Raw genomic sequence first — 22,600 nt, forward strand, 5'->3', positions numbered from 1 at the left:
CAATGCAACACAAATTCTCACATATGCATGTTACAAGACATAGAAACATAAAGCCGTCGATGAACACTCCTCCCGCATAACCTAACAAGGTCCGGGCCAGGAGATATTCAACGACTCCCTCATCACTCCTCCCGCAAATAACCTAAAAAGGTCTGGGCTATGAGATATAGAGGCCTTTTACAACCAAACACCCCGGAGACCGCAGCCTGCGTCGTTTGGAGGTGCTGAGAGTAACCACTGCTCAGACTTCTTAATACTTCCCCCGTAAATAACCACAAGGGTCCGGGCCATGAGTAAAAACAACACTTTTCAATCATTCAATACTCCCCCCGCAAATAACCACAAGGGTCCGGGCCATGAGTATGAACAAGCATTCTCAAACATCATTTCTCACTACTCCACCCGAGAGTAAAATCACCAATCATTGAAACCAGTATTAAAACCAGAGTCAAACAATTCAAATCGGCACCAAAACAGGTTGAAAACAGATACCATCCATTTCAAACAAATTTCAAACGGGATCACCAAACAAGTTCTCAAACAGAACTCAAACTTAAAAAACAATCTCGACGTCAGTCGAGCTCGAAAAGTCGATTGGCTTTCCATCCTGAAACCTACACCAAAAATTAGGGTTAGATTCCTTACATAAGGTCGTAGGCGACCACAGCATGGTCCATTAGCTCTTGGACAGAAAGTGTTCCTCTAGCGGTGATGCTAGTCCGAAGACATAGCAGTCACACTGGACCTCCAAGGTTATCAGCTCAAGAAGAGACATTTACTGAGAGATGTCAAGAAATTTCAAAATATAATCTACAAGGGTTTCCATGGCAAGCATTTCAAGATACCCCACTCTGCCAAAAGTTGCACTTCGAAGGAAGATGTCAGAAAGCATATAAGTTCAGACAGAATTTTTCTTGAAAGCTTGCCAAGCCCTTGGAAGTGTGCGGCTTGGTAGCTATAGAGATCAACATCTACATGGCACTGCTTTTGAGAAAAACAGTGACTCGAAACAAATCTTGGATCCTTCTCTTGCAAGTGATCTTAATGGCTTATGCCCTGTAAGACATGAGCGGTGAAGACGGGAGCGCACCCGATGCACGATGTATGAAGGGTGGGAGTGTGGCTAATAAGTCCGGGGGAAGTGGCCCGAATATACTTCAAGTAAAATTCAAGTAGACTTTTGGAAGCGCTGGTTTGCTCTATCTGCTCTTTGGTAGGACCGGTATGCTTTCAAAAATTCACATGCCTGATACTTTGATACCACTGTCACAAGACGGGCACCACGTGCCAATAGAAAAGAACAGACTGAACAGACTTTTAGCACTTCAATAACAACTGAACTGAAAGAGAGACACAACACACGAGATGGAGTGGTGTAATTCCTCCCCAAAGAATATTGGCCCCAAACCTTGGCACCCCTTTCGATATTTCTTTATATTGCATCCACACAATACAAGCCGGTACTCGAGACTTTGCACCTACTCCAGGAAGCATGCCAGAGAATGAGCCCATGGCCTCATAGTTAAAGGCCCTAGGCCCCAAAAGCAGTTTTACATGAAAAGCCTTCAAACTCAAAAGCTTCTGGTCCAAAAGCAATGCCAAAAAGCTGCCAACGTAAATCACGGAAGTCCGTACAACTGCCACATCAGCACTGTCAGCACGTTTTATGAAAATCTGCAGGTTAGCATTGTCAGTGCAAAATCTGGAAACTACCCGTACAACTCCCACCCCATCAGTTTTTGGCGTAAGTCTTTCTTTGTGTGTGTGTGGGTCCTGCTTAATTTTAATCCTTTATGTCACTTGGGGCCCCATCGGACGGGGTCCTCATAAGTTGGTAGGACTTCTTCTTCTGTTACTTGTTCTTCTTAGGGTTTAGGCCCCTCGGCCGGCATCTATAAGTTGGCTCCATTCTTTAGGGCTTTGACACGTCAGCAGTTTGTGACATATGTCACAAAGTGATGACGTGGCATGACCTAAAGGATGGACTTCGGACAAAAAGGGGCCAAAACCCTACTGAAAGATGCAGAAGAAGTTTTACCAACTTGCAGAACCTATCCAAGAGGCCTAAAATTAAAGGCCATCAAATTTACAAGTTGTTCCAACTGTCCGATGGGGCCCAAGGGACACAAGGCTAAAAAGTGGTGTGGAGGGCTGATGACATGGCAGATGTACGGACATCCGTGAATTGCGCTGATGACGTGGCAGGCCGTACGGACCTCCGCGATTTACGTTGATGACGTGGCACTTTTACAAATTTCCGCAAATTGCGATGGCTGCGTGTAGCGCTAGCTTTTGGGCCAAGATGCTTTTAGACTTGAAGCTTTTCATGTGTACTGCTTTTGGAAGGCCTAGGGCCTATAAATTGAGTGCTAGGGCCTCAGTCTCAGGTAGATGAGCTTGGGAGCACTGTTAAGAAGAGGACCCTCGGACATTGTACTTTGTGAAGCATTAATAATAAAGAAATACCGAAAGGGGCGCCAAGCTTTGGAGCCAGTCTCTCTCGACGTGGAACTTCGCCATGTTGTGTCGTCTCTCTCTCAGCTTTGTTCAGTTCTTTCAGTTATCTCATTTATGGTATGGTAGATTCCCGGCTTGGAGTGTCCAAGCCTGTTATTGCAGACATTTTATCTTCCTTTACATTACTCTAACAACACACCCATGAAAGAGTACATGTAATCAGTTCAATCTAGGATATTTCCAATTGAATGTATATATTTTCATAAAGTCATTCCGTAAAATACTGTTAGACCTAAAATCTCAAGGAGAAATCAATCCAGGAAACTTGTGACAAGGGAGTGGAGTGGCTCCCATCTTGTGCAACACGTACTGCATCGGGTTCAGCCCGCTGATTCAACGTGCACTTAAGGAATAGACACTGCTAAGAAACCAAAAGCCTTAAAGGTACAACTCAAAATTGAAGAGAATCTGCGAGGTTCTCTTCCCCCGTCCACTTTGCATCGAGAGCCGGAAAATCTTGCCCTTGACCAAATTATCGGTGGACGTAGCTTACCTTCTTGTTCTGTTTCTTGTGCCCTAGGACCTGTTGGTCGCTATCCTGGCCTCCCTTGTCCATTGACACATCAATCTAAATCTTTGGAATTCTCTAATGAACTGTCGATTGGTTCCCAAGGTACCTCTGCTCTCAAACTCTGCGTCCAGATACACTGCAGAGTGAGGCCCAAGTGCTCTTATAAATTTACAAGGGATGCCAAAAGTAGAGCCCCAAAAGCAGTTGAACTCAAAAGCAACTTGTCCCAAAAGCATCTGATCCCAAAAACTGCCAAAAAGTAGCCAGCACAAATTATGGAATTCCGTACAGCCTGCCACGTGGCATGTCAGCACAAAACGTGGAAATCCGTACTGTCTGCCACGTCAGCATGCCAACGCAAATTTTGGCCGTCCGTATAGCCTGTCAGCGCGAATTGTGGCATGTCCGTATAGTCTCTGCTGCGGGTGTCATGCCACATCATCGGTTTGTGACATCCCCCCTCTTGAAAGAATAGTAATCGCCATCGATTACGCCTGCAAAAACAGACAAAAGCCATAAACCAGTTCAATAGACACCAACTACCGACGCACTAGACAACACAAATCCAGCACTTGCACAAAGACGAACGTCACTGAACGTTCACATCACATTCAATTAAAATCAATCACAGAAAAACTCATTCTAAATCTTAGACCATGACTTCCAGCAACGTATTTAGCAATCGCATCTAGATCCATCTCGGACCTCACGTATTTAGCAATCGCATCTAGATCCATCTCGGACCTCACTTATGTCGGATTAACTAATTCTTATTGCGATCATGTCTATAAAGATTCTCAAGACCGAAATGTTGCAGTCATTTCGTCTTTCAGTCTTGCACTCAAACACAATCACATGTTAGAGTGTTCATCAATCAGAATCAGTTCCGGGAATTCCCATGTCGAAGTACTTCTTTCATAAAGTCATCTAGTAGAATACTGTCAACACATCAGTATCCCTACGGCGTGAAGTCCAAAGGGAAATCAGTGACTTTATTCAATAGCCAAAGCTAGACCCAACAGCGTCAAGGTAAAGTTCCAAATCTGAGGGGTATCTGCTAGGGGCTCCTCCTCCATCCATTTCACATTCAATGCCGGATGGTTCTTAACTAAGAACCGCCGTTCACTTTACCTTTCTCTTTTCTTTCTTGGTGAGCCAGTATCTGTTCCAAAACGAGAATCTCCTCACTCTCTTCCATTTCAGGTTGTGCCTCAGGCTCCTTGTTGACTAGCACCTCACCCTTGAAATTTTTCAAGAAACTCACATGAAAAGCATTATGAATCTTCCAAGTTTTTGGCAACTTCAGTCTAAAGGTTACATCATTGATCTTCTCTTTAATCTGGAAAGGGCCATAGTATCTTAGCTTTGGAAAAAGCCGCTCCTTTCCTTTTCGTTTGCTTAGGTATGCCTTCTCAAACCGTAAAAGCACCCAATCATCTTCCTTCAGCTGCAAGTCGTGTGGAATCTTGTCGGCTGCCTTCTGATGCCGTGCTTGAGACTTCTCGAGAGCCTTGTGCTCCTTGGGAAAAGCAGTATCCAAATTTAGATTATACTGATCTGCTTCAAAAATCTTATCCTGGGTTTGGGGAATTCTCTGTTCTACTAGCTGATTACGTTTTTCCTTTCTTTCCTTGTGCCCAGGGACCTGTGGGTAGTGTCTTTCGCTTCCCCTGTCCATTGGCACGTTAGTCTAAATCATCGGAACCCTAAGACATATTATCAATTGATCCCCTTTCTCTGGAATCCTTTGATAAACTTACATTTGGTTCCCTTAGTTCGTCGGAACCCTCCAATTCTCCAGAACCGACTTAGCTTCCACTCCCTTCAGCATAAGACAAGGCGTGGGGGCACTAGGGAAGAGTCCCTCTCTTTATGCACATTGTCCCCTTGCAAGTTGGAGAGACCGAGCATCATGCCTAGCTTGAGTACCCAGCTTTTGATCACATCCAAGCTTGCTTTCCTCACATTTTCAACCTCCATCACTCCCTACATAAGTTTCTCTCCGACCCACATTGTGAGCTTTCAATTGCCACTCTCATATCCGTAGTAGTCAAGCATTGAGAGCCAAGAGTTGTAAAGACACTCTTGAGTATCATGATATGTCCAAATGCTCTCAACGTGACACCACTTAAGTTGGTCGTGAGGTCCATAGCTTGTGCTAGCTCCTGCCTAGCTTGCAACTTGAAAATAGGGAGGTAGATAATCTACTCCATACATTTCAACTCTGTTTTGCTGCCCAGGTTACATCATTTTGATCCATTGTTGGTTTTGAGTCATGAGCTTAAGTGACCTTCTTCATCACAAGCTTTGCAATAAACTTTGAATCAGTTTGTAGGACTTTATTAGCTTTGGTTTCCACTTGGTGACTAGACGGCCTTGACTAGCTCATTCACTAGTCGTCTCACTCTCGGTCACGTCCCTAGGCCAATACATTTGAGTCATAGATGGTCAACATAGAGTATGTGACACATTTCATTTGGTCCCATGGGTCATATTTAACCTTTGAGGACGATAATATCATCTCTCTCTCTCTCTCTCTCTCTCTCTCTCTCTCTCTCACACACACACACACACACACACATAGACACCCACATACAGAAAGGATGGTAGAATGACTCACCAGACAGCTCAATGACACGTGTTGAAAAGAAGAGAATTGGCTGCAGACCGCGTCGAGAGAATCCCTGGAACTGCAACACATAATCAAGGGCAGGCCTTGCTTTCTGCCTAATACCTTCATCAAATCTACAAGGGTGCCCTGAAAGCATGCGAGCGTGGGTTTAGCAAAGGGCCTTCTCTCCTCTTGTCGAACACAAACACACGCACCATTTTGAGCTGCTGACGATCCACAGCAAGGTAGTATTGCTTCAATGTCTCCATAATGTATTGCGTTTCAATACGGCGGTTTACATTTCCTGCATGGACAACCTCATGCAGCCTTTGCTTTTGTCAAACATAAAGAAGCAAAGAAGCAAGGTGATCAAATCACAAGGCCTGCCAAGAGACAACCAAAAGTGATAGATTTCACCCATCTCATTTTCTACCAATCAACAACTTCAAACCAAAAGTGATAGATTTCACCAAAACATACTTGAGACGCTCTTTCAAACCAAAGTGATAGATTTTACTCATCTCATTCTCTACCAAACAGCATACTTGTTTGTTTTCTCCAAGTTTGCTTGGTTCTGTGGTCAATGAGATCTCCTTTATCTACCAATGACATGATTTTTAAGGAAAAAATTTAAATTAGCATTTTTCTTAAGGAGAAAGTATAAGCAATACTGTCCTTGCCATTGGGCAGGCGAAACACCAACATATTTTCAATGTGCAATCAATTAGTGTATCATATCAATGACATCCCTCTTCATTAACCAGTAGCATAATTTTTCATAATGACAAAATAAAATTAATATTTTAGTTAAGCCAAAAAAGGTAAGCAATAATGTTATGGTCTTTCCCTCTAGGCAAGCCAAAAATGTGACTTGATTGCAAAGCTATTGAATGAGCATATAAGGACTTTTATGACTACCCACTAGGTTTTTCTTCTCCATGAAAACAAAGTAATAAAATGACTCTGGAATCTTAGTTAGCCCAAAAAGGTAAAGCAATGATATGGCCTTGCCCAAGAAGAAGAGAATGTCTAATGTCATAGGAGTAATTGTAAGAGACCTCATAGATCTATCGGACGAGTTTTGACATGAGACCTATTGCAATGAATACATTATATGCAGTCAGAGGACATCAGAGACAGAGTTTCCACCAAGGAGATTGGCACAACATGCATGGTGGTGGCCACAATGGTAGATCTCGAGCTCAATGGTAGTTTTTGCAATATTCTTTAGCCACCAAAGAGAGCCATGTGAGCGATAGAGAATGGCAATTGGAGCTCCCTATACTTGATTTGGACCCGTGTGTCACTGTTCAAGTAATTAGTGTTTGAACATGTGTATTAGAGTTTAAGGCACATGCATTAGGCAAGGAACCAACGCAATGTATAAACACCATGATGTGCGCATAATCCATTGTTGTTGGCTAGATTATGGACATGATGTGTTCCAAAATTTGTTGTATTTAAAATTTTGGATGTGATATATTCACAGTGCACACAGGGGGATTCTTGGACGTAGTATGTGTTGTAGACCAAAAGATCGTGATGACAAGAATACACCTCATACTTGCGTACACACCCCTCAAGACCGAGGGTACCATGGAGAGAGAGAGAGAGAGAGAGAGAGAGAGAGAGAGAGAGAGAGAGAGAGAGAGAGAAGAAGAAGAAGAAGAAGAAGAAGAAGAAGGAGAGAGTTTTAACGTCGTAGGAAACTATCCCGAGAGACCTTAAAGATCTAGCCGACGAGAAGTTGAACTCAAGACCTGTTATTCAAGAGGGAAATGGCATAACCAATCTACCACACTTGGGTGATAGAAAGGTTATACCATTTTCCTCTTTTTATTAGCACACACAGCCACACCCACACACACACCAGAGAAGAGGAGAGAGAGAGAGAGAGAGAGAGAGAGAGAGAGAGAGAGAGAGAGAGAGCGCATTGGGTGCAATCATCCCCCCATGCCTAGAGTTAGATGGCTTTCTCTAGGCATGTATTTATATTCATTCAGAAAAAGGGCCAGCTCATAAATAAAAGGCTATTTACATTCCACTTTGGGGACCCTGAGTCTTTTTGGATTATTCCATGTCCTGCTATCTGTTGTCAACCACCTAGGTACCCATGAGTCAGCTACCTTGACCTGCTACATCACGTACACATGACCAAAAACGTTAGTGACAACCTTCTCAGAATCCATTCCATAACATACCTTGGGGTAACAAAAGCAACTGCTATCTGCTGTCAACCACCTAGGTGCCCATGAGTCAGCTACCTTGACCTGCTACATCACGTACACATGACCAAAAATGTTAGTGACAATCTTCTCAGAATCCATTCCATAACATACCCTGGGGTAACAAAAGCAACTGACCTCAGTTGTTCATAGCAATAGCAAAGTAATATGTGGTGGGGCAGTTCCACATGTAAAGATAACGGAGAGTCTTGCCTCACTAGGCGTATGAACTCTAATGCACATATAGGTAATGGTAACAACAATAATTTCCATATCACTTGCAAAACGGAGAGACTTACCTATCGAAGGCATAGGAGCTCTAACATGTGTTTGAAATCAATGGCATAAAAACCAACCAATGTACCAATCAAGTCCATCCATTGTATTCCATTCCATTCATTGACAACCAAACCATTTCACCAAATTTTGACTCTATGCATTGCCTAATGGTGCCTCGTCCGGGACTAAATGCAGTATTGTGATGTGGTATGCAGAAATCAAGTGCTGGTACATGGGACTTAAAGTGGCTTCCGGAAGCCATTGGCATTCTTCAATAGAGTGATTCTTATATTTAACAAGGTATCCGTGATATTGTGTACGATGCGTGTAGTAGTGAAATCATGATCAATAATTGATTCTGAAAGTAATAATTCTTCATCGTCTTCGAGTAAGGGTGGGTCTTCAGAAACAGGTGCAATAGTTGGGGTACCTTTAAATTTTCACAGCAAACTAACATGGAAGGAGTTGTGTATATGTCAGTGATGTGGAATGTCAAGCCTGTATGCATTGGGGTTAATGATGTCAATGATCTTGAAGGGGCCATAAAATCTAGGGGCTAACTTGACCTTGGGGTTCTTTTCAATGTTCTTCAAACGACGCTTTTCAATACGCAACCAAACATAATCATTTAAAGTGAACTCAATGAACTTACACTTTTTGTTTGTTTGTGCGGTGTAACGTGCTTGAGCTTTTTGGATAGTTGTGGTGACTTCGTGCAAAATGTGAACATGATCTTGTGCAAGGGTGTTGGCCACATGAACATTACTAGTGATGGTGGTCACAGGGACATGCAACTTTTTACCATAGACAATCTCGAACAAAGCTTTGTGTGTGGCAGAGTGGGGAGTGTTGTTATAAGCAAATTGGAGGAGAGGAAGGTATTGGTCCCAATTTGTTGTGTTGTCTATTATTGTGTAGGATCTAAGGAGATCAAGGATAGTACTATGGATAGCCTTGGTCTGGCCATTACTTTCAGGGTGAAAAGCAGATGTGAAGTCCATTTTGGAGCCTAGGTTAGTGCACAATGCAGACCAAAAATGATTGCAAAATCGACCATCACAATAAGAAATTAAAAGTTTAGGAAAACCATGGTGAGAAAAAATGAGATTCAAAAAAAATTATAGCTTGAGGTGAAGTTAGAGTCTTTTTACAAGGAATAAAATATGCTTGCTTGCTATACCTCTTTACAACAGTTCATATCATATCATTGTGCGAAGAGGTGGGTGGAAAACCTGTGATAAAATCCATGGAAATCTCTTCCCAAGGGCCTTTTGGTATAGGCAGAGGCATAAGAAGTCCATGAGTTTTACCATCACATTGACAAACAATGCAGTGTGAGACAAATTGTGCGACATTGTGCTTCATGTCAGGCCAAAAGAAATAGTCAGTGCAAGCAGAGAGAGTGCTTTGAATACCACGGTGACCCATATACTTTGGTGCATGCATTTCGTGAATAGTGAGTTCTCTAAAGTGTGCAGTGACACAAAGCTTTTGACGATAAATGACAAAACTATTTGCAAAAGAATAGTCACCGACATGCAAGTAATTATTGGCAACCAAATTAATCCAGGCATGTGAAAAATGCATATCTGTTTTGTAAGCATCAATCATAGCATCAAAAGATTGAGTTTCAGCAACAGAAAGATGATTAAGATACATTGTTTGAATGTGAGCAAACGTGTAAGAGTGAAGGTCAGAGGGTAGAGCATCAGACTAACCTATGACTAAGGGCGTCAGCTATGAGATTGGATTTTACAGGTTGGTACTATATCATTGGGTGAAAGTTTTAAATAAAGCCGTGTTAGCAGCGGCTAACACATGCTACACTGATTATGCACGAAGCTAGGGATGTGCTATTGTGCACAATATTTCCTATTCATTGTATAAGGCCTTGGGCTCATTTAGGAGTTCCACATCGTATAAGCTAAGGCTAAAGGGCTCAAATTTATCCCATATTTGAAGGGCTTGAATTCCAAAACTATAAAAAAGCCCTATGCTAAATGAGAAGTTATTCTTGGGTGAGCTCTCTTCTTTGTAGAGTGGATGGTCATGAGGCTCATGGGCTTTTCATGCCCATGTAGCTCTTGATTTCTAATAATCAACTTGGGCTTTTCATGCCCATGTAGCTCTTGATTTCCAATAATCAACTTTCTTTCTCATTAGTCTTCTTTGTTTTGATTATGGGAAGTGAGATTGTATTAGTGTGATGTTAGATCTCTAATTCGTTTTTGAGTCAATCTCTTCTATCCACCATTGGCCATGGTGTGTGAGGGCTATGCCTTCCTTCTCTTTCTCTCTCTCTATAAGGTGTGTGGTTAGTATGTGCGCATATGTGTCGCATTGAGGGGATGGACCAGAATGGCCACACTAATGCAAAGTAGGTATGTTAATTGCATGCTTGTATAGTTGTGTGATTAGGGTGATTGATGTGATAAGTTACATTCAATCACATGATTGTGTGCAAGTGATTAGTAAGTAGAAATGTGTGGTTGATTAGAGGAAGCCCCTTCCATGGATTCTCTCTATGATGGGTAGAAGGATCCCTTGAATCCTCTATTTTGATGCATCCTATGGCGCTTGTGCCTCCAAGAGCTTGCCGAGTTGCTAATCCACGGCTTGATAATTTTGTGTGGGTTGCGATTAGGCTGTTGCTACAATGCCTCCTTACATTTGGCGTGGCAGTCAGGGAATGTTAGCAACGGCTAACACATGCTACACTGATTATGCACCAAGCTAGGGATGTGCTATTGTGTATAATATTTTCTATTCATTGTAAAAGGCCTTGGATTCATTTAGGAGTTCAAAATTGTATAAGCTTAGGCTAAAAGGGCTAAACTTTATCCCATAGTTGAAGGGCTTGAAGCCCAAAACTATAAAAGAGCCCTAAGCTAAATGAGAAGTCATTCTTAGGTGAGCTCTGTAGAGTGGATGGTCATGAGGCTCATGGGTTTTTCATGCCCATGTAGCTCTTGGTTTCTAATAATCAATTGCACTTTCTTTCTTATTAGTCCTCTTTGTTTTGATTGATGTGAAGTGAGATTGTATTAGTGTGATGTTAGATCTCTAATCCCTTTTTGAGTCAATATCTTCTATCCACACCATTGGCCATGGTGTGTGAGGGCTATGTATTCCTTCTCTCTCTCTCTCTCTCTCTCTCTCTCTCTCTCTCTCTCTCTCTCTCTCTCTCTCTCTCTCTCTACAAGGTGTGTCGTTAGTGTGTGTGCATATGTGTTGCATTGAGGGGATGGAACGGAATGGCCACACTAATGCAAAGTAGGTATGCCAATTACTTGTGTAGTTGTGTGATTAGGAGTTGTGATTAGGGTGATTGATGTGAGAGGTTAATTGATTGTGTGCAAGTGATTAGTAAGTAGGAATGTGTGGTTGATTAGAGGAAGCCCTTCCACGGCTTCTCTCTATGATGGGTAGAAGGATCCCTTGAATCCTCTATTTCGATGCATCCTATGACGCTTGTGCCTCCAAGCGCTAGCAGGGTTGCCGATCCATAGATTGATAATTTTGTGTGGGTTGCGATTAGGTTGTTGCTACATTGCCTCCCTACAATATGTGTATCTGCCAAGGCATGCCAATGATAATGAGTATCGGTGAAATGTCCTCATCTCAAGGTAACCATAGGAAAATTTTTACAAAGAAAATTTCATCTTCCCAGGTGGCATCTTCTGTGGGATAGACTTGATAAGCTTCTCCTTGATTGTCTTTATGCGCTTTCTCATGTTTTAAGAACACAATCTGGTTGAAGCCCAATAACTCCTTGAGCTAACATGGAAGTGAATTTGGCAACATTGTCTATGATAATCCTTTTGGGTAGACCATGAAGTCTAAAAATATAATATCGTTGACAAAAAGAGGACCATATTAGATGCTACAAAGGTTGTTTTGGAATGTGATAATTTGGTTAGCATGTCAGTAGCCCCATAAGTGAAGCATATCCTCCTTGATCTATGGGAACTTAGGTAATACAGTCCATGCAAATGAATTCCCATTTCATTTGCAAAATATCCAACACATGAAGTTTCATCGAGATGATTATGCATGCAATCTTATTTCTTTGGCATGAAAGAAATTATTTAATGTAGAAAAGAATATTTTCTAGATAGATTCTAGAGTTTTACACAATAAGGGTTTCCTAAAGTTGGATTATGCCCTTTCGTAAAGCATTAACTCCTTCAAGGATGAGCTTCATGGTACATATAGTCGATGCTAATAGAAGTGGCACACATTCTTGAATAAGAGAGTAGTCCTTGATTTGACACAAAACCATTGTAAGCTTCCATGAGCACCTCTCCCACCTCAAGGCTATCTTTACCAAATGTAGAGAGGTATGTCTAAAATTGAATCCCAACAATCACTTCTTGGTCACTCAAGGCACGCTCCTACGAGTGCTCATAGGACACATTTTCTTAGCTAGCAATCTTCAACCTGAGAGCATGTGTGTAGTGCGTGTGTGTAGAGAGGGAAGAGGAGAGAGGATGAGACTGTGCGGGGCTAGAGTCACTCAATAGAGCAAGTGAAATGACCCCTTATTCTCCTAGAATAAGTGTCAGTAGGTCACTGTCAGTTGTCAGTGGGTGGACCCAGATCTTAGGTGTTTGGTCCGAGGCATAGGTACATATGTCATTACCCCAAAATACTCCCAATTAAAGGCAAATGTACCAATAAGTAGGTCCTACTAGCTAACTACTAGAATATACAAAATATAGGCGAGAGACTCTCTCAACCTTCACCCGATGGCTCGATCATTGTATATTTAGTTTGGCAAAAAAGAAATTAAATTTGTTGCTTTTGACTCCACATCATGCTCTTTTGTCTATGCTTCACTTGTATAGCAAATATTACTTCTTTCTTGGATTTGTCATTGGATTTTTTGCCACTCTATAGACACAAAACCAGTGATGCGAACATTCATTAACCACAAAAATTGACAAACATACTTTCGTGTGTATTGTTACCATATACATGTGGTAGTGATGTGCATGAACACACTTAGGACCGTCGAGGCATTTTTTCCCTCTTTAGGAGGTTTTCTTCCCCGTGCATTGTATATACGCCCATCATTCTAGGGCTATCTTTCTTTGCATTGCACACTAAGTAATACACTCTCTGTTGTCTGCCTTGAGCTTCCTTTGTCTTCTCCAAGCTGTGTGTGTTTTCTTGCAACCCTAATTCCAACAATTGGTATCAGAGTAGGTTGTGTCCTCTCGGGCTTAGTCGCCAGCAGCTCCAGTGCACGCCTGCTCACTTTCTCGATTTTTGTGAGCTTTGGCTTGCGTTTGCAGGTCGATAAAATTTTTGGGAAAGCACGAAGACCTTAGTCTGCTCAGATTTTTTATTCGGGCTCATTTCTACATCTGTTTCCACTATAAGCAACAGTATTGTGCATGCTATTTTGTCATTTTGTGCAAAAAAAATTTCAGTGCCATTTCCTGCATAACAGGTCCCTTACAGTCTTCTACGGTTTGTGCTATATAGCACGTGCTATTCCCGCTTTGTTTCTCCTCTTTTCGGGTAGTTTTAACATCAGGTGCAAACATTCATCATGGTCGACAACAACACAAATGTGTTCAAGATGTTTACTGCTGAGAACAGATTGGATGGGGACAATTACCCTATGTGGGCTTACATGATGCAACATCTTGTGTGAAAGGGTATGTGGAATATTGTGCAAAGCATTGTACGTCCTGTTCTGAGGATGTAGGCAATGTTGAGGATGTTGAAGGTCTTGTTGCAAGGATTGCTGCTGTTAGAGTTGTTTTGCCTATGACAAAACAAGATTGTTGAGATGTAAAAGGTGCACAGGCTCATGCATTGCTTGCATTGTGTGTGAAGCACACTATTACTCCTCACGTTTGTTCAACAAAATTTGCAAACCAGGATTGGGATATTCTGGCTAGTCTTTATGCAAGTCGTAGGGAGCTGGAGTCGAAGATTATGCATGAGGAAGATGATAGGACACTTTCCTTGCTGGTGTCAAGGATATCAATGAGAAACTTATTTTTGTAGGTGAAGTCATTTTTTTAGACAGTTCCCTTGTGCAGACTGTTCTTGATGCCTTGCCACATTCTTACCAGACTTTTGCTAGTACTTGGAGACTTATGACCCAAGGAAATCCTGAAGTTATCAAGTTTGGCATTATGCACATTGTTGTTGCAAGAGTCGCTTTCCAAAAAAAACAGGACTAGACAATGTGTAGTTGATCAGGCCTTTATTACTACTCGAAGAAAAGGTGGTAACAGCAATGCAGCCACTTCTTATGATTCTTCTACGAGTGGAAAATCATCTGTTCCTAATGCTTCTGCTAGCAGCAATTCGTATGACAAAAATAAGATGCGTTGCCATTATTGTAAAGCTAATGATCACTTGATCAAGTAGTGTCCTAAGTTGAAGGCCAAAGAGGCTTAGAAGAAAGAGGGTGGTTCCATTGCAAATGCTGGTTCCACTACAAATGTAGCTATTGTTGAGTCTTCTGTGAAAGGAGATTATGATGCTGATGTTGATGCAGAATGGGCTTTTAGTGCAGAGTGTACCTATAATCCTACTGTCCGTGATGCATGCATGGCAGTTGTTGCAGATTCACATGTGTGGTATTTTGACAGTGGTGCTACAAACCACATTACCTCACATCGTGATTTGTTCACCTCTCTTGAGTCTGTCCCTCATGGGAATTTATTTACTTATGCCAACAATGCCTCTTATCCGGTTCAGGGAGTTGGAAAGATTGTGCTTACTGCTGCAAATGGCACTTCTTTCACACTTGTTGATGCACTTTATGTACCTGGGATCAAGAAGAATCTTGTGTCTGTATCTGCACTTGCCAGACTTGGACTTGTAGTAAAGTTTGTGGATGATAGATGTACATTACATGATCTCAGTTTTGGTGATGAAATTGTTGCATCTGGCATTTTATGCCGTGGGCTGTATAAGCTCACTTTGTATGACAAGTGTGGGCAGAATTTTGCAAATGGAGTTGTGGATTCTAAGGCTATTTCAGATGCAAAACTTTGGCATGCACGTTTTGGACATCTGAGTTCTACCAGTTTGCTACTTTTGCAGAAATCTGATATGGTTGCTTTTTTATCGCCTCTTGAAGCACCTGTCAAACATGTTTGTGAAGGCTATATTTTGGGTAAGATGCAACATTTGAAGTTTCCAAAGGATGGTTCAGTTAGGGCCACATACAGGTTGCAGCTTGTGCATAGTGATGTTTGTGGGCCCATGCAAACTATGTCCTTGGGAAATTACCTTTACTTTGTTACTTTCATTGATGATTAGTCCAAGCATGCATGGGTGTATCCGCTTAAAGCAAAGTCCTAAGTTTTATGTGCTTCAAACAATTTTTTGCTATGACTAAAAATATCTCAGAATGTAATGTGGACACCCTTAGTTCCGATCGAGGGAGGAGTATATGTCTCATAAATTTAATGCATTTCTGGCTAGTTTTGGGATAAAACACCAATATACAGTGCCTTATACGCCTCAACAAAATGGTGTTGCTGAGAGGAAAAGCATGTCACTTACAAAAATGACATGATGTATGGTCAAAAGTCAAGCTTTACCGCATTTGTTTTGGCTTGAGGCCATCATGTGTGCCACTTATGTACTAAATAGGTGTCCTACAAAATCTTTGCAGTCTATTACTCCATATGAAGCATGGAATGATATAAAGCCTTCTATTGAGCACATGAGTGTTTTTGGTTGTTTGGCATATGCTTTGCTGCCACTGACACTATGCAAAAAATTGGATGATACGACTGACAAATGTATTTTTGTTGATTATAGTGCTGAAAGCAAAGGTTACAGGTTGTATCATCCACAAACAAAGCATATTCTGGTGTAGCGGGATGTTGTGTTTGTGGAAGATTCTATTCAGTCCTTGCTGTCATGTACTAGAGACAATAATGTAAGCTCACAGGACATTTATGACACTTTGTTGCCTCTTTTCAGTGGTGGAAGCTCGGATGTAAATTCCAATGAGGCAAATGTATAGCCTATGGGGGTTTCTGAAAAATGTTACAAATCAACCTATTACTGATGCAGATGTACATGATGTACTTGATGAGGAAAGGGCTGAAAATTAGCAGGCTAGAGGTATGCCAAAATGGCTGGTGCATACATTGTGTGGCAGTAATTTGGATGCATCTTTGTCTAGTCGCACTCGTTCAGGCTCTCGCCATGCATCTTATGCATCAAATTCTTATGCTTTGGCTGTGTCTAGCTTACATGATGTTGACAAACTTCTGTCTTTTGATGAAGCACAAATTTAAAAAATTGGATGGCTGCCATGCAATCAGAATATGATGCACTTATAGAAAATGACACATGGACTTTATGTGATTTTCCTCCTAGCAAAAAGGCCATTGGTACAAAGTGGGTTTACAAGTTGAAACGCAAGTTGGATGGTGAGATTGATCGCTATAAGGCTCGACTTGTTGCAAAGGGTTATGCACAGTAAAAATGCATAGACTATGAAGAGACTTTTGCTTCCACTTGTCGTATGACTATTGTGCGTTTTCTATGTGCATTGGCAGCTCATTTGGTTGGGATGTACATCAATCAGACATTGTTACTGCTTTCTTGAATGGTGACATATTTGAGGAGGTTTATGTAACACAACCTCGCGGTTTTGTCAAGAAAGGACAAGAGGATAAGGTGTGCAAATGTAACAAATCTTTGTATGGGTTGAAGAAATCTCCTCGTGCTTGGTATGAGAAGGATGACACTCATTTGGTCAATCGAGGCTTTCGTAACAGTCCAACAGAAAGCACATTGAATGTAAAGCATGAGGGTGATATAGTTCTCATTGTGGTTCTCCGCGTGGATGATTTGCTGATAACTGGACCAAATGAGAGACATATTGCTAAATTTAAGGCTGATTTGAATGCTACTTTCAAGATGAAAGATTTGGGGCTGTTGCATCATTACTTGGGTATACAGTTTAAGCAGTGTGATGGTGGTATTGCATTGTGTCAGAAAAGTTACATAGAGACATTGCTATGTAAGTTTGGACTTGAGGATTGAAAACCTATTTCCACTCCCATGGAAACCGGTTTAAAATTGAGTCTTCATGATGCTGATGATCCTGCAGATATCACTCTTTACCAAAATGTTGTTGGATGCCTCATTTATGTATGCAACACGAGACCAGATATTCAATTTGCAGTCTCACAGGTCAGCAGATTTATGCATAGCCTAGGGTCTAAGCATTGGCAGGCTATAAAGAGAAATTTTTGCTACTTGAGTGGCACTTTACGTCTTGGCTTGTTTTATTTCAAGGAGGGATCATTGCCACCAGATTTGCATGCTTTTTTGGACTCATATTGGGCTGGTTGTTTTGACACATGAGTGTCCACAAGTGGTTTTTGTTTCATGCTTGGTAGCTCATGTATATCATGGTTGAACAAGAAGCAACCTACTGTGGCCACTTCCAGTAATGAGGTTGAGTACAAGGAAGTCTTCACCGCCATGGTTGAGTGTGGATGGCTTAGACGCCTTATGGCTGATTTGGGTGTTGGACAAGACACTACCAACACTATCTACACTCATAGTCAAAGCGCATTGGCAGTTGCAAGGAACCCAATTTTTCATGCTCGCACAAACCACATTGAGGTGCATTACCACTATGTTAGGGAGAGGCTCTCAATAGGAGAGATCAACTTGGCTCATGTGCCAACACATGACAACCTTCCAAATCTTTTCACAAAGGCATTGTCTCGTGAGAAGTTCAAAGCTTTCTGCAAAGCTTTGGGCTTACTCCCCTTTGTGGTCTAATCATGTCCTCAAGGCATGTCACTTCCCTTTACTCTATGTGCCAACTCTCGTTCACTGCATCACTCTAGGGGGGATTTGTTACCATATACGTGTGGTAGTGATGTGTGTGAACACACTTAGGACCGCCGGGGCATTTTTTCCCTCTTTAGGAGGATTTTTCCCCGTGCATTGCATATACGCCCATCATTCTAGGGCTATCTATCTTTCCATCGCACACTAAGTAATACACTCTCTGTTCTGTGCCTTGAGCTTTGTCTTCTCCAAGCTGTGTGTGTTTTTTTGCAACCCTAATTTAAACATGTGTTTGGTTGTGCTTGTGTGTGTGCGTGTGCACGCACACATGTAAGATCCCCAATTTTTGGGTCTTTTTTTAAAATAAGAAAAATAGATTCCAATGCTCACATTGTAAATTTTTGGTTTAGAACGCTCATTTGGCAGATTTGTAAGGTTTTAAAACGAGAAGCAATATCATTTTCATGTTCTACTAGTTCAAACAGACATTTGGTTGAGTTTTGGATTTATTTATTTTTTAGTTTTTTCATGCTTTTTGTGCTTTTCGGTGCTTTTTTGTGAAAAACACGGTCGGATCTTCAATCTACAACTCCTAAGGAAGCTATGGTTCAATTTTGTAAAAATCTGGTTTTTGATCGCTTTTTACATTATTTTTAGCCTTTCATGATTTTCAATGCTTTTTGGTGGTTCAATTTTAGAAAAATATTCTTTGAACGTTATTTTTAGCTTTTCATACTCTTTGACGTTTTTGAAAAGCAACATGCTTTTTAGAATGACCTAAACTTAAATATAATATTTTTTTAATCACCATCGGGTATAAAAATGACCACGCGATGAAGGAACAAAATTAAAGGAATTCTTACAGGAGTTATTTTTATGAAAAAAAAGGCACCGTAAATATGCTACAATAGTACAGGAGATTCATAATTATGTCGGGGCATCATAGGGTAGTATAGTTCAATTACAATATCAACAGTTGCTGGGATACTATTCCCCACTAATAATCAATTTTTGTAGTCAAAATTGAAGGGGAAGGGGGAGAGTTGACCACCAAAAGCTGTACCTTGTTTTTAGAAAAAAATCCAAAACGTAGGAGCTATTCCTAGCCTGAAAGGGGGCACCCTGTTTTCTGCTTGGGGAGCAACCAGTTGGCAGAGTGCCTATAAATTCACCTCTAATGCTCAGTTTTTGGTACTGACAATTGCGTTTACTACCACACAGCTATAAGTACGTACTATAGGATTGGTGCAAGCTCTCCATCACCATCTCCATAAGATCGTCTCTGTTGTTTGTGGAAAAAAGAAGAAGAAACTCTCTCTCTCTCTCTCTCTATCTACTTGCTTACTGTTCTCTCTTCTCTTTTCATGATGAAGTGCTCTTCATCGACTGCATGGCAAAAACCTCTATGTAGCTCTTATCACTGATCTCTTGTGGTAAAGCAAGAAACCTTTTGACAACAAGCAATCACTTCTCAAGCATGGTAAGAAGCTCTAAGCTCCATAGCCATCATCTCTTTCCTTCTCTACTTTGTTTCTGACTAACTATCCTCTTGGTCGTTGCTTTTTTGTATACGAAGGCATGTATGGTCTTGCTAGATGTGTACAAGGATAATCAATGCTTGTTTCATTATGTTTAGCACGTTCATTAATGCACACAATGTGTTTATGATCACGTAGGTGCATAAAAAGCACTTTTGTTTCACAGCACGTGGACGGTAGGAACACTGTTTTGGTTGTATCTCCTAAATCGCTATGAATCAGATCAAAACTTTTGAACCAAAGATTATAAAAAATCATTTATAACATTTTCTCTTATGTATGTCACTTGGAAATTCCACACAAGTAAAGAGCTATGGTCAAAATACAGCTCTACCCATTACACAAGTCAAAATTTTGGGACCCTAGGCTCTTGGGAGAACTAGTATATAGAATCGTTGGATGGAGAAACCCGTTTAGTCAAATCAAAACAATGATTAAACCTATTGAAAAATGTATTGATATCATTTCATGAGTGCGAACTATTAACCGTTCCTTGTGTATGAGGTTACATCTGGGGGATCCACTCTATATAAAAAACAGGATGCCACCTGCGACGAGCGGAGAACTTTGATAAAACCCCTATATACGACTAAGATTAGGGAATAAGACCCCCCTTTCTACGATTATATGACAATCAATGAAGAAAACTATCATACCCCTATCTTACATATAAAATTTAGGTCTCACATGATCTAACTGAGTAAAACTAGTAAAAGAGTGTGTAGCATAGTGACTGGCAATGTATTAAGGATCTGCTTCTATTGATAACTAGATGTATCCTCAACATATCTTAGTTTGAATTTCAAACTATGTACCCGATCAGCCTGCACTGTGGCTACTTGTTCAATTCTGATCCATCCAAAGTTGGTGTAAAGCAATCCTTGACCTACTCCAAATCAACCCTTATCTATGACCGATTTGATGAAAAATTTGATGTGTGACCTGATAAAAAACTCCCCAGAATTCAACCGAGTTCTAGTGCACACCAATCACCAATAATAAGAAGAAATCAATACGGGTCAGCCCCCCCCCCCCCAAATAGATATGATACCCTCCTCCCTTATTTTTAAAACTTGGGAGATAAATTATTGGGGGTGTGCCCCTAACTTATACGCTTATGTAACTTGTAAACACCCCCCCCCCCCCCCCTCCCCTGCACTTACGTGGTGCGGTAAGTTTTCCATGGTGAATCCCTCGGGGGTTACATATACGTCTAGGGGTGCTATCAAGGGGGAGTACCATACAGAGTCGTGAGTTTGATGAGAGGTTCATATATGTTATATGGTTTTCTTTGGGATTTGATTTCAAGTATTTGATGACCACCTTATACGAAGATATATGGTTAGTCAACCCAAATTGTACCAGCAAATATAAATAAAGTGGCTTTCTTTTTGTGTTACATTTGTTTGAATAAATCTCATATGGGCAAAGTGATGTGATAAGGTATTAGTATATATTATGGAGATGAGCTTGATGCATTTTTTTGAGGTTGAATGATTTCATTTGCATGTCATGCATGCACCCGAAAATAGCAAAAAGTTATTTTTTGCACATATGTGATGTTATGACATATGCTTGATCAAAGTGGTGGGACTGTTTTGCATCATGGTTAAGTTGATGAGATGATGTCATATGATGTATGGAACTCATGGATGGGTGTGGATGTCTCATGTGTATGTGTATGTGTATACTACTTTCCACCCTTCTAGATCAAAACTAGCATTATGTGATAGCGGGGTGAGGTGTGGTCATGGTGCAGCACTTATGCATGTTAAACATTATCAAAATAGGATTTTGAAGTTGTGTTTATTCATTGGTTGGATATCTTTTACGCATAAAAGGTTCATTCTTAAAGGCCATGTGTATTGGCTTGGTTTGATGGTTCATTCTTAAGGACCGTGTGTATTGGCTCAGTTTGATTGCAGTCAGTATGGTAAAACTCCAAGTGCGGGATTTGGTTCAGTAAGGAATATGATTTATGATGAAGGGATTATATCCCTCATGGATTATGGTTATGATTTTGATCGTGGAAGCCAATGTGGATCTTGGATCTTTTTAGGATATGGTTGTGATGCCGAATTTTTTGCAGCCATGTTATGTGCTAAAGCGGTTTTGTAGATTGGATGTGCATCATCCTAAGCTGGGTAGAGTGCTTGCCAATGTGATGGAATTGGATTATGGTTTAATATTTTGGATTGGATTATGAAGTGGCCTTGATGGGTTATGTGTTACCATATATATGTGGTAGTGATGTGTGTGAACACACTTTAGACCGTCGATGCATGTTTTCCCTCGTTAGGAAGTTTCCCCTCCCGTGCATTGTAAATACATCCATCACCCTAGGGCTATCTTATCTTTCCATTTCACACTAAGTAATACTACTCTCTGTTGTGTGCCTTGATCTTCCTTCATCTTCTCCAACCTGTGTGTGTTTCCCTCCAATCCTATTTTCAACAATTGGTATCAAAGCAAGTTGCGTCCTCCCGGGCTTAGTCACCAACATCGCTAGCACACGCTTGCTCACTTTCTCCAATTTCAGTGAGCTTTGGTGAGCGTCAGTAGGTCGACAAATACTTTGGGTAAGCTTGTAGAGCTAGTTCTGCTAAAAAATTTTGTTCGGGCTCATTTCGGCCTCCATTTTCATTACAAGTAGTGTTATGCAGTCAAATTCATCCTTTTGCATAGAATTTTTGTCAGTGCCATTTTCTGCATAGCAGGTCCCTTACAATCTTCTTTGGGTTGTTGTTGGAATTAGGGTTGCAAGAAAACGCACATAGCTTGGAGAAGAGAAAGGGAGCTCAAGGCACACAACAGAGAGTATATTACTTAGTGTGTAATGGAAAGATTAGATAGATCTAGAGTGATGGGCGTATATACAATGCATTTAGGAAAGTGTCCACCCTTGCGTCCACACGCTCCACAATATACCTATATAGGTCTCGCATTCTTATCCGGTTAAGAAAAAATATTTTTTCAATGGTCATCCGCTCCATAGTTATGGAAATTGCCATTTTTTGGTTTGGGAATTGGCTTGACCATAAGTGGTTGCTCCCTGGTTTGCAATAAAGTAAACATGTGTTGTATCAGTGGGTGCTTGACACATCGGCTGCATAGGTATTGG

The 22,600-nt window shown here is 41.0% G+C and overlaps 1 protein-coding gene across 1 annotated transcript in view; it reads right to left on the reverse strand.

Moving 5' to 3' along the window:
- Positions 1 to 6,051, reverse strand: part of LOC147435439 (initiation factor 4A-like protein) — a 29,907-nt gene extending 23,856 nt beyond the window's left edge. Inside the window, exons 1-2 of the mRNA XM_086487957.1 lie at positions 5,855 to 6,051; positions 5,649 to 5,786 (exon numbers count right to left, since the gene is read on the reverse strand). Coding sequence (XP_086344083.1) covers positions 5,649 to 5,786; positions 5,855 to 5,908 — 192 coding nt within the window. The 5' untranslated portion in view covers positions 5,909 to 6,051. The remainder of the gene's footprint in view (positions 1 to 5,648; positions 5,787 to 5,854) is intronic.
- Between the last annotated feature and the right edge of the window lie 16,549 nt (positions 6,052 to 22,600).

Source organism: Adiantum capillus-veneris, chromosome 18 (assembly GCF_014529385.1).
Source record: "Adiantum capillus-veneris isolate H3 chromosome 18, ASM1452938v2, whole genome shotgun sequence".
Classification (NCBI taxonomy): Eukaryota; Viridiplantae; Streptophyta; class Polypodiopsida; order Polypodiales; family Pteridaceae; genus Adiantum; species Adiantum capillus-veneris.